The 12,507-nt window shown below is 45.5% G+C and overlaps 1 protein-coding gene across 1 annotated transcript in view; it reads left to right on the top strand.

The window, feature by feature from the left end:
- ABCA4 (ATP binding cassette subfamily A member 4) overlaps positions 1-12,507 on the top strand; it is a 121,929-nt gene that overhangs the window by 101,460 nt on the left and 7,962 nt on the right. Inside the window, exons 40-47 of the mRNA XM_016134165.2 lie at positions 2,565-2,688; positions 3,067-3,196; positions 4,251-4,371; positions 4,821-4,883; positions 5,925-6,031; positions 7,996-8,137; positions 11,316-11,450; positions 12,398-12,501. Coding sequence (XP_015989651.2) covers positions 2,565-2,688; positions 3,067-3,196; positions 4,251-4,371; positions 4,821-4,883; positions 5,925-6,031; positions 7,996-8,137; positions 11,316-11,450; positions 12,398-12,501 — 926 coding nt within the window. The remainder of the gene's footprint in view (positions 1-2,564; positions 2,689-3,066; positions 3,197-4,250; positions 4,372-4,820; positions 4,884-5,924; positions 6,032-7,995; positions 8,138-11,315; positions 11,451-12,397; positions 12,502-12,507) is intronic.

The raw sequence follows: 12,507 nt of genomic DNA, 5'->3' as shown, positions 1-12,507 counted from the left end.
TAACAGAGTAACATATACTGTTCTATGTGGCAATTAATCCTGACCACAGGATTAGGAATTTGTGGTGCTGAATGACTCACTTTTATGAGCAGCAGTGTCTAGTGGTCCCATCCACACCTCCCAGTCTACTCTTTTCCCAGGAAGAACTGGCCAGACCAGATCCTAAATACAATGGCAGTGGCTACAGGGTCTTCTCTACACACTCCTCCTTCCGGCCTGCAGTGCCTTAGCCCCGGCCGTGGCTGTCCGAAGCACTGGCAGTCTCACTCATGCACCTGTGTCCTCAGTGACCTCTCTAGCCTTTCTCTCCCTCATTAGGTCTTCACAGTTCAGAGGGTGGGCACCAGCCAGTGCATCTGCACTGCTGTCCTGTGGCCCCTGTCCCAAGTCCTGCTTCTGGGCCTGCTGGGAATACCCAAGGCAAATCTGCACTAAGCATTCATGGCCTCCTAAAAATGACTCTCCCCCAGCCTCATCAGGCTTTCTCTGGCCACTAAGAAAGAAACAAAACCCGATCTGTCCCATGACTGATAAAAATTTACCATTGTCACAGTTGGACCCCAGAAGGGAGATGGATGAGAACACAGACCCCCACCCCCACCCTCCCAATGACCAGAGCATCCTAGTGGACTAAAAATGCTGCTTTGTAGAGCTGTTTTTTGTCAGAGGCTCACAGGCTCACAGCCTGCTAAGTCTTAAGAGAATGTGTTACTTCAGAATAATTAAAAGTAGGCTTAAAGCAACTCAAAACGTTCTCCCTCCTGCAGGCCATACTCGTTTAGCCAACATTTATTGAGTGCACCCTCGTCTCCTGCATAAAAGCTAGTTGCTTTCACATATATGATCAGATGGTTGCTGCAGAAATACTCAGTACCCCACAGAAGGCTCCCCAGGTCCCAGTAGCTGCTGTCCCTACTTAGTTAAGAGGTGATGACTAGGTGAACACTACGTGATGGATGTGCTGATATCAGTAAATGTGACCCATTCATTCTGCCTTCCCAGACCTCCCATCCCAGTCAGGAAATGACCTGCACATCAAATTAGGAACTAATAAAAACCAGTGGTCCCCAAACTTTTTGGCACCAGGGATCAATGCTCCTATGAGAATCTAATGCCTGATGACCTGAGGTGGGGCTGAGGCACTGGGGAGCGGCTGCAAATGCAGGTGAAGTTTTTCTTGCTTGTCCGCCACTCACTTTCTGCTATGTGGCCCAGTTCCTAACAAGCCACGCACCAGAACCAGTCCACAGCCCAGGGCTTGGGGACTCCTGATGTAAACCACAGTACATGACATTTCATATGCCATAACAGCAAAGAAGCAAGACACACGAAGCACTACAGAACAGAGTGGGTCCAAAGACCTGGGCTACGGGAGCCAGGAGAATCTTCAGGAGCCAGAGGAAATTCAGTTTGAGCCTGGCCTGGAATAAGTAGAATTTTATTAATTCATTTAATAAATAATGATGTGCCTACCATGAACTAATCATTGTTCAAGATATGTAGGAAGGACACCAAAACGATTAGGATCTGGTCCGTGTCTATCAGGGACCACTGACCCATGGAGAAAGTAGGCAGGTAAAAAAGTGATTAACCTTGGCAACATGGGAAGTGTTCTAAGAGAGGAGTGGGTATTTTACCATGGGAATCCGGAAAGGCTTGTGGGAGAAGGGGTTACTGGAGCCAGTTTTCTAAAGGATGGCAGGAATCTGTCAGGGCAGAAAGCGAGAGGGCATTCATCCCTGCTCTGGTCAACAGAAGCTGCAAGTGCAAAGGCCCAGAAGCAAAAGAGCAGAGTGGCTTCTGGAGGAGGGATGGGGGAGACCAAGGGACATCGTTAGAGAGAGATGAGGTCACGTAAGCGAAGGTGTTGGGGCTGGACAGGGAGGAGGCTTTGCAGTGGGGATGGGCCAGATAAGTGGGCAGCAGTGGCCTTCTCAGCCTCACCCCCTCGGTGTCCCCTCTGCCTTCTTTGGGGAGGCTCTGCCTGCCCCTCTGAGGCCAAGGCAGCAAGCAGAGTCTGATCACCTGAAGACAAGTCCTCCCAACTCAACACAGACACCAAGGTCTTTACCCTCTTTTCTGCTGGTGACAGCCACACACAGCTGTAGCTTTCCTGTGGGAGCTGAGAAGCAGAGCCAATAGATGCTCAGGACCCCTCTTCCCTTTGGTATAAGGTGGGCTAAGGTAGAGCAGATGAAAGAGCCCCAGTCCCCAATGATAGCTCACACCTGTACCAAAGAAAAGAGCGCTCAGGCCACGTTCCCACAGCTGCTGCATCTCCTACTAACAAATGCTTTGGAGGGCTCCTGTGTAATTTCAAAGTGAGTCTGCATGTGGAAGCTCCCCAAGGGGCCACCTGGGTAGAGGCACCTCCTGCAAGTATTTCAAAACTTCCCTGTCTGCTTGACAAATCCCTCCTGTGGCCAGTCTGGCTGCTAAGACCCCTCTGTTGGAAGGTCTTTCCCTAGTCCTGCCCAGTGAGGGCATCGAGGCCCCACTTTGCTTAGGAGGGGGCAGGTGGGTTTGACCTCCACACTTGACTGTCCTGCTTTTCTGTATTTCAGACGCTGCTCGGGTTCAACGCCATGCTGAGAAAGCTGCTCATTATCTTTCCCCACTTCTGCCTGGGCCGGGGCCTTATTGACCTGGCGCTGAGCCAGGCTGTGACAGATGTCTATGCTCGGTTTGGTGAGTGGCAGTCAAAACCCATGAAGTGTGGCCCTGGATCTTCCGAGACCAGGAGGGCTGGCACTCGAGATCCGAGGCCAGACTTGCAGCCCGGGCTGGGGCTGGGGCAGGAGCAGGGCGTTCCTGGTTCCTGGTTGGTCCTGCCATCTAGAAGGGGGCTCAGAGTGCTTGTTTCCTTGGCTGAGGAGCCACAGGAGGAGTCGAGGGCAAGCCTTATTCTTCCCTACTCTGGCTTGAGTAGCCAAGATGAGACTTGGATTTGACTCTTGCTTAATCCTTTGTCTAGCTGGGCTGTATTGTAACTAAGCCTTTAAGGGCAGCTGAGGCAGCCAAGTGGACTTAATTCTTGTCTCTCTCCGCGATGTTTTCCATCCCCAGGTGAGGAGCACCCTTCAAATCCGTTCCAGTGGGACCTGATTGGGAAGAACCTGGTTGCCATGGCAGCAGAAGGGGTGATATACTTCCTCCTGACCCTCCTCGCCCAGCACCACTTCTTCCTCACCCAATGGTATGCCATGCCGCTGTCCTGAGGGTGCCAAGGTCCAGGGACTTTGCTTCATATCCATGTGGTCACCTTTTTCCTCCTTAGCCTCACGTCATGATAGTTCTTACATTCTCAAAGCCTGGCTTGCTCTGAATAGCGCAAGGAGATCACATTAAAATAGGCACAAAAGAATTTGTGAAAAAAATGTAAACTTTAAAGTATTTAAAATATACTGTTATTAGTTTCAATTACTAATATTGAATCCCTCTGATTTAATTAACAGACACTCATTGTAAATTGGATGATAGCATTGCAACTGACAATAGTTAATAGCTGTGTGTGTTCATGAGAAAATAGACAAAGTAGGCTCCTTTGCTACTTAGAGATTTGAGACTGGGGACCGGGAAAGGGAAGGGGGTAATAACGGGAGAGACATGAGGTGAGTGGAGCCATGAGCAGTTTGGAGGAGGGAGGACAGTGATTGTGCCCCCAGCCACCCCATGGGGAAGAAGCGGCTGCCAACCACAACCCCGCCTAGCGGTTCCATTCTTCCCAGGCTCTTGCCCCAGACCCTGCCTCATTCTGACGTGGGCACTCAGGATTCTAGAAGGCAGCCCCACTGCAATCCGGGCTGACCTTTACCGGGCCCGGCCCAGGGGACTGATCTGCAGAGCACTGAGCCCTCAGAATAATCTTTCCTAGTCAATGCTTGTCTCTCATCTTTTCGTCTTCTCAGACTGAGTCTGATTACTTATAAATAAAGATTGAGAAGACTCGTTTTTAGTTTCGGTCCACAGGGAACTGAGTTACTGGATACAAGTCCTCCTCCCTACTCACGGGGTTGTGAGGAGTGGATGAGAAGATGGGGACTGGAGCCCGGGGCTGACTCTGGACTCGGGCACTTGCCCTCTCTGCCCAATACCTGATGCCTGTCCTGTTGGGAGTCCTTTTGAGAATTCAAGTCTTAGGGGATGGAAAGCCAGCCTGGGGAAGCAGTGAGGGAATGGGAAGAAGAGGAAGGGGACGGTGCTGAGGATGCTGTATACCAACCCAACCCTGTCCCCTTTCCTTCCTCTAGGAATGCCGAGCCCACGAAGGAGCCCATCGTTGATGAGGATGACGATGTGGCTGAAGAAAGACAAAGAATTATTAATGGAGGAAGTAAAACTGATATCTTGAGTCTAAATGAACTAACCAAGGTAAGGGAATAGGTAGGAGTAGGTGAGTTAGTTAGAGGTGCCAATTGGACCCAGAGAGCGTACAATGTTGTAATTTTGCCTTCTTTAGACTAAGTAAGCAATTCGCTTATACAAGCAATTCATTTTTCTAATTTTATGTGGGTTTGCCATTTTTGTATTTAACGTGTCTTCCAAGAACCTTGAATTCCAATGTATTTTCCCTAGTATTCATCTTGGGTACTGACAAAGGGCCTCAGCCAGAGGCACTACTGCCGGACCTCATTAATCTTTCTCTGGTCCATTTCTGCACAGTGGGTCAGCTTCAAGATTTCTTGGTCCAGGAAGGATGTCCATGTTAATCCCTAACCCCTTCATATTGGTAGTTTTCGCCTAAACCCTCCTTTGCTCTCTCTTGCCCTCCCTGCTCTCACCCTCTCGCAGTCTTCAGTTTAGTTTCTCTGATCCCGCAGATCTATTCAGGCACCTCCAGCCCAGCGGTGGACAGGCTGTGTGTGGGAGTTCGTCCTGGAGAAGTGAGTACTCTGCAGATCACATTTGAAAGAGCTTTAGAAAATCTGCTCCTGTGCATGTCTCTTCTCCCTTTTAAAGCTGAGCTATCAAATAGAAATGAAATGCAAGGAACCATGGGTCATTTGAAAATTTCTAGTAGCCACATGAAAAAGGTAAAAATAGGTGCAATTAATTTTAATCACTTTTTTATCCAACATGTCTGAAATACTATCACTTCAAAATGTACATATAAAACATTATTAATGAGATATTTTGTGTTCTTTGGTTGTGTTTTGTTCTAAATCTTCAAAATCCAGTATGCGTTTTACATTTACTAGATGCATTTTTAGTGCTCAGTGCTGCTGGAGGGGAGGAAAAATTCCTCTTTCTTACTACCCTCCTAGGTTTTCAGGCTCTATAAATTGTTGACAAGACAGATTAACAAGAGAAAAACAAAGAGAAGTTTGTCAGCATGTGCATCGCACATACATGAGGAGACAAATGACTCAAAGTGTTGCTTAGAACTTGCAGCTTATATAACATCTTAGCAAAGGAACAATGTATTTTTAGAGAGGTGTCAAGATGAAGGAAAGTGACTTTGAGTTTCTAAGGTGGCAAGTTGTGGGGAGGCAAATAGATGGGAAAGTAATGGTAAATAAAAGCTAGTTAGCAAAAGTTGTTATGTAGATTCCTCTGGCGCAGTCTCCAGGCTCATAAGGGTCTAAAGTAGTCTCCAGTGATTAACTTCTGTCTTTCCTGGTAGGGAGAGGAGGAGGAACACCTTGTAAGTTTACGTCCTGCTCTTAGGCAAATAGGGGGAAGGCAAAGAGCTTTTCTTATATTTGCTTCTTCTCAGTTGCTTTCAGCTCAAAATTATGCTTATGCCCAAGTGGCATATTTGCCATGGCATATTCTGCTACCCTGTGCCACATGGGGCTAGTGGCCTCCGTAAAGGCAGCACAGATCTAAAATGCTTCTCCCCATCCACACATTTTCCCTAGGAACTGACACTCCAGATTCTCTTGAGCTCTAAGGTAAGGCCAATTCTTTGTGTTTCCCCTCAGTGCTTTGGCCTCCTGGGAGTTAACGGAGCTGGCAAAACAACCACTTTCAAGATGCTCACTGGGGACACCACAGTAACATCAGGCGATGCCACTGTAGCAGGCAAGAGGTGAGTGCCTTGCTCATCTTGGCTCAGGGTGTCTCTCACAGGTCCTGGGCCATGTCGTTGTCCTGGCATAAGGAGCGGGGAGCATCAGAACCTGTATTTGAGGGTGACTCTGAGAACCTGAAAGCTCTGTGCAGAGGGGTGGACCTCCCAGCGAATACAGTCCAAAAAGTCCAAGATATAGACCCTCTGGAAAGTTGAACTAAATTGTAATTATTAGGAAATTCCTCTGTTAGCATGGATTCTCAGAAAGTTCTGGGAAGCACTTTTTTGGGGCCATGGGCTCCTTTGAGCACCTGATAAACACCTGCACCTTCTTCCTGTAAAAACATACTGTTGTCCTCCATTACCTGCCTGCACACATTCAGGGAATTTACTGAGCTTTGAAGCACATTTGTGACCTGGCAGGGTAAGAATCCCTGTGGTAAAGCATCCTTTCTTTGAGTTGAGTTTCTAGGTGGGGGCAGGTTCAAGGGCTAATTGGGGGCCATAATCTCCATTGGTTATTTCTGTGCTAATGCTTGGCTTAGCCAGGTCAAGGAGCCTTTGCCAAGGGGAAATTGCCTGTGCTCTTGGATTCCAAGGCATGCTTGCTACTCCCTGTAATAAGATGTGAGTAAACAGACTGGTAGTCCATAGGCACAGGATGGAGAACATGAACTTGTTTGCCTCAATCCATTTGCTGCTTTTTGAACAGCAGAGCTCACACACATTTGTTGTGCCCAGAGGAACCCTCTGCCCTGGTTTATAAGTGGAGTAGGTGCTGCTTATGTTGGCCCAGCATCTGCCTGACTGGGACCTCCTTCCTTCACCTAAGAGCCATCCCCAACATGGCTCAGTGCCCACTGGGCACAGAGAGTCCTGAGCATGCTTCAATGGATCAGAAAAAAATTTGGTTTCCCCGCCTTCCCCAGCCACCCTGTTGTGTCTAGAGCAAAGGGATTGGCAGAGGTAGAGCCAGGCCATAGCTAGGTTTATCTTATCTGCAGATCCAGCTTATCTTGCAACCTAGCAAATGACTTCACAGTGGTAACAAAAGGATTCTTGGGGACATGGGGTGGAGGGCAGAAGGATGTAATAGAATTTGCCATGAGATATCAAGTTATAGTCCAATTAAAGCACAGTCTGATGCCCAGAAGTTAAAACCAAGATGGAAGCTAGAAAGCAACTATAGTTTTAAGACACAGGGCTGGGGTTCTCTGGTTTGGTAGCTCCTGTGAATTTGGCAAAGTACCCTCCTAGTTCCCTGAGTGGCTTTAATTGGCCCAGCTATAACCGAAGTTGTTTTTGTCATAATGGGAACTACATGGCCTCTTTTTGTCCCAGCCTTTATTCATAGAGCCTAAGTTATAAAGTAAGGGGAGAAGAGATCAGACCTGTCTATGGGCAGTTTATTTTTTCATCAAGGCTATGTATTTTCTAATGGGGGAAAACATATTAGTCAAAGGGAGTTGCTTCATCTCTTCTCCCTGCCAGCCTTTTGCTCTGGGTGGCGATCCTTTTGGTTCCTTTTTCATTGACTATATCTCTGCTAATAAATACAAATGAAGAAACTTACTTTCACTGGGAGGCATGTATAATCTCTAGCTGCTTCCCAAATGTCTTCCCAAAAGGAATCAAAAAGACAAGTCAATTTCTTCAACCTGTTTCCCCTTGTTTTTAAACTAACACTTGAGCTGCTCCAATCCAAAACCAAAGCTACCTTGGGTACAGGTATTCAATTTATACTAGACAGAGAACCTTGGGAGGATCTGACTGGACTCAAAGCTCAGAACTCCTGAAGTTTATCATTTTCTAACCAAAGGGCCCCCGCTTCAATTCCTCAGTGTTGTGCATGTTTCTGAAGCAAAGTGAGAGAACAGAAGAGGCAGCCTCCTTATCCTCTTGGCAGAAGCTCCTCCAGCTTCAGCTCTCTGGTCGTCACCCCTCTATGAAGAAAACTTGCTAATTGCTTTTTCTTGTTGCAGTATTTTAACCAATATTTCTGAAGTTCATCAAAGTATGGGCTACTGTCCTCAATTTGATGCAATTGATGACCTGCTCACAGGGCGAGAACATCTTTACCTTTATGCCCGGCTTCGAGGTGTACCAGCAGAGGAAATCGAGAGGGTAAAAAATGGTTTGTTGTAAACTCTCAGGAATTTGGTAAACCATAAAGATATTTCATGAGAGTGAGATTTTTTAGAGATGGGCAAGCTGTAGAATTCTACACATCCATTCATTCAACGGATGCTTACTGAGGTGTCTACTGTGTGCCAAGTCCTGTTCTAGAAGACAGGGATAAAGCAATGAACAAAACAGTCAAAAATATCCCCGTCCTCATATCTAACAAAACAATGTATGTCTTTGTCCTTCCACTCAGCAATCTCACTTCTGGGAATTTACCTTGAAGATATGCCTCCCACAATACAAAATGCATACGTACCAAGTTATTCATTGTATTTATGGTTGTGAAATATTGGAAATTACCTAAATGTTTAGGCATAATATGTTGGTTGAATAACTTATGGTACATACATACAATAAAATCTTGTGCAGCTGTAAAAAAAAAAAAAGAAAAGAAAAAAGAAAAAAGAACAAGGAAAATCTCTGTGAACTGATATGGAGCTATTTTCAAGAGGTTTTTCTTTTATTTAAAAAAGCAAATGTAAAAAAGCACATGAGTAATGCTTTACATGTAAGAAACTTGGAAAAATAAGAAAGCATACGTATGTTTGCTTATCTTTACAAATAGAAAGAACTGCCCCATCTCGAAGGGGCTCCCCATGGCCATATGTGGGATGATTTGAACATCAAAATAGTTAAGTACCATGATAAATTATAAAGCACCAGGTGATATAGGAATTCATAAGTCAATTCTGTTAAATAGATAAATTAATAAACAAGAGAGAAGGGAGGGTTCTTGCTTATACTCAAATACTGAGAGAGACAATTGGTTATGTGGAGGAAGTTATAGAGTTGGAAAATCATTTTGTAGTGATCATAGTAAAAATTGAATTGCACAAAAATCATCAATGGTTGCTAAATGGGGGGGGGGAATTTTTATAAGAAGCAAGGTATTTGTGTGTTTTAAAAATATCTCCCACAGATTGCTTACTGGTTGTGAAGGGGATGCATAATTCTTTTATAATGGAGAAATCAGACAACACCTTAACTGGGTAGACAAAATTAACATGACTGAGAGGCAAATTGAGATCTCATGCCCCTGGATGCAGTACTCTAAGAAGAACACAACTTCACTTTCTAATATTCTGATTGAGAATGCCTAAACCCAAATCTTATCTTAAGGAAACATCGGATAAACTCTAAGTTAACTTAGAGTTTAAAAGACAAAGAAGAAATCTTACCATTTGTGATAATATAGATGGACATAAAAGGTATTGTGCTAAGCGAAATAAGTCAGAGAGAGAAAGACAAACCCCATATGATTTTACTAATATGTGGAATCTAAAGAATAAAATACATGAACGAAAAATAGAAACAGACTCATAAATGCAGAGAGTAAACTGATGGTTATCAGATGAGAGAAGGGTTGGATAGGTGGGTGAAGAAGGTAAAGGAAATTAAGTACAAATTGGCAGTTACAAAATAGTCATAGGGAGTAAAGTATAGTCAATAAATTGTAATAACTATGGTGCCAAGTGGGTACTAAACTTATCAGGGGGATTACTTTGTAAATTATATAAATGTCGAACCACTATGCTGTACACCTGAAACTAATATAAAATAATATTGAATGTCAACTGTAATTGAAAAAGAAAAAAAATCTCTAAAGGAACATTCTATTTAAAAAATACAGAGGCTATATTCTTCAAGGTCATAAAAGACAAAGAAAGGCAAAGTCTATAGAAATGTTCCTGATCACGGGAGCTAGATAGACTCACTGACTGCATACTGGGCACTAGACTGCACCCTGTACTGGAGAGAAAATAACGCGATGAAAGACATCTTTTGGCCAACTGACAAAACTGAACTATGAATAGTTAGATTAGATTAAAATGGTAGATTAGGTTAGATTAGAACAGTATATTAAAGTAGAGTAACAATGTTAAGTTTTCTAACATTGATAATTGTACTGTGGTTACAGTACAAGAATATCCTTATTCTTAGGAAATACACTGAAGTATTTAGGAGTAAAGGTCCATGATGTATCTTACCTTCCAAAGGGTCTGGAAAGTGTGTGTGTGTGTGTGTGTGTGTGTGTGTGTGTGTGTGTGTGTGTGTATGTGTGTGTGTGTGTGTGTAAGAGAGAAAAAGAGAAAAAACAAAAGGGTTTGTGAATATTCTTTGTACGATTCTTAGTTTTACACATTTCTGTAAGTTGGAAACTATTCCAAATAAAAAGTCAAAAATGGAGCTTACACTCTAGTGGGAGGGACAGACAGTAAATAGATAAGTAAGCAAAATATACAGTACATTTGTGAGTGAAAAGCCCTTAAGGAAAAAATAAAGCAAAGAAGAATTTAGGGGGTAGGTTTGCACTTTTTAAGTGGGGTGGCCCAGGGAAAACTTCACAGAGGAAGGAAGTGACTTCTGAGTGAAGGCCTAATGGAGCTGAGAGAGTGGGCCATGTGAATATCAGGCAGGACATTCTGAGCACAGGTACAAGTGCAAAGGGCAGAAGCATGGTGGCTTCTTCTCCAGTGACTTCCTTAGTTTCAATGCTGTGAGTACGTGTGCATGCACTATACACATGCACCTGTTATTTTCTATTATACTTCTCTATTGCATTCCCTCAAAGCACTGTTATAATCTGTCATTATTCTGTTTATTTCAATTGTCTCTCACACCACCCCGATTTGTGAGTACAGGATCACTGGCTATAGTTACTATTATTCTCCAGGGTCTAGTACAGTGCCTGGCTCATAGTGGGTCCTCAATAAATACACATCCGATGCACAAGACCCCAAGTGTGACCCAGATGAGGGGTGGAATCAACAGGCCACCATCTTCCCAAACAGACCCTAGACTCTTCCTCTTCCCCTCCTAGCCATAGTCCATGACATGGGTAAGAAGCTCTGTCTTGCTCTTAATAAGGCTAAAGTTCATTCCTCAGGGGCCAGTGAGCTGACCAAGGCACACTGGAATCTAAGGCACAGAGTGGAAAGGAGGTGCCTGGCCGCCAAAGCGTGTGTCAGAGAACATGAGTCAGCAGGTGGCACTGTTTTGGCCTAGTGTCTGTCATCATAGAGGTGTGAGATCTGGAAGCTCATGGCTTTGAATTGGTGGAGGTTTGGAGTGTTTGCTTGTCTGTCTTTCCCAAATGAGATTTCTTTCTCTTCCCTAGGTGGCAAACTGGAGTATTCAGAGTCTAGGCCTCTCTCTCTATGCGGATCGCCTGGCAGGCACTTACAGTGGGGGCAACAAGCGGAAACTCTCCACAGCCATTGCCCTGATTGGCTGCCCGCCGCTGGTGCTGCTGGTGAGGGTCACCATGGGGACAGGCAGGCCTGAGGGCTGGTACCAAGTGGTGCATCTCTGTGGTCGGGTCATCAGATTTAGAAAACGCAGTGGTCTGTTTTTGTCTCGACTAATCCCTATACTTCTCGTTTTGAGCAAATCGGTGCGGAGTTTGGTTCATAGCTTGGGGGAAGCTGAAGTCACAACACGTTCTTACTCTGAATTTCTGGGATATCCCTTGTGGGGCCACAGACTCACAGCAGGGAAGCTCAGCCCCTCTGCGGAATGTCAGAATGTCAGCGTCTTCTCAGAAATTACTACTGCCTGAGGAGGTCTGTTTAGGATCCAGAGTGGATAGGAGCATTGGCCTGCATCAAAGGCTCATGTGACTCTCACTCGGAGCCCGAGGCCCCTGTGCTCATGAGGTCAGGGGTTTATGAGGCCATGGGTCACAGGACTCAGAGGGAACCAGAAAAGTCATCTAAGCTATCTCCCTGCCTCCTTGAGAACTTATCAAAGGCTCATGTGACTCTCACCAGAGCCAGACCAGGCCCAGGCCTGAGGCGCCCATGCCCATGTAGTCTGGGGTTTGTTGAGGGCAGGACTTGAAGAGAGCAAAAATAGTCATCTGGGCTCTCTCCCTGCCTCCTTGCAAACAGGAATGAGGTTTGGGGGTTTTTTTTGTTGGTTTTTAAGGTAATTCTACCATTGCCTTAATCAACCTTAACCCATTCCTGGGATGAAATGAGTCTAGAGGTGTGCATGACCTATCTTCACTCTCCTAATTCACTGCCTGCCTTTCATAGGCCGCATCTGGGTACCCCAGGTCTTGTCCCACTGGGGAGTGACTTCGTGCATTGTCAGCCAAAGACAGTGCTCAGAGGAAGTCAGCCATGGCGAAGAGGGGTGGGGCAGTATGCAGGGAAGGCTGACTCTAAGCTTGGCCCTGCCCTCTATGCCTCCCCACAGGATGAGCCCACCACAGGCATGGACCCCCAAGCACGCCGCATGCTATGGAACACCATCGTGAGCATCATTAGAGAAGGGAGGGCTGTGGTCCTCACGTCCCACAGGCAAGC

The sequence above is a fragment of the Rousettus aegyptiacus genome, unplaced genomic scaffold (assembly GCF_014176215.1).
Source record: "Rousettus aegyptiacus isolate mRouAeg1 unplaced genomic scaffold, mRouAeg1.p scaffold_m13_p_1, whole genome shotgun sequence".
Classification (NCBI taxonomy): Eukaryota; Metazoa; Chordata; class Mammalia; order Chiroptera; family Pteropodidae; genus Rousettus; species Rousettus aegyptiacus.
Note: the sequence above shows the minus strand (reverse complement) of the source record. Positions and strands in the feature narration are given on the sequence as shown.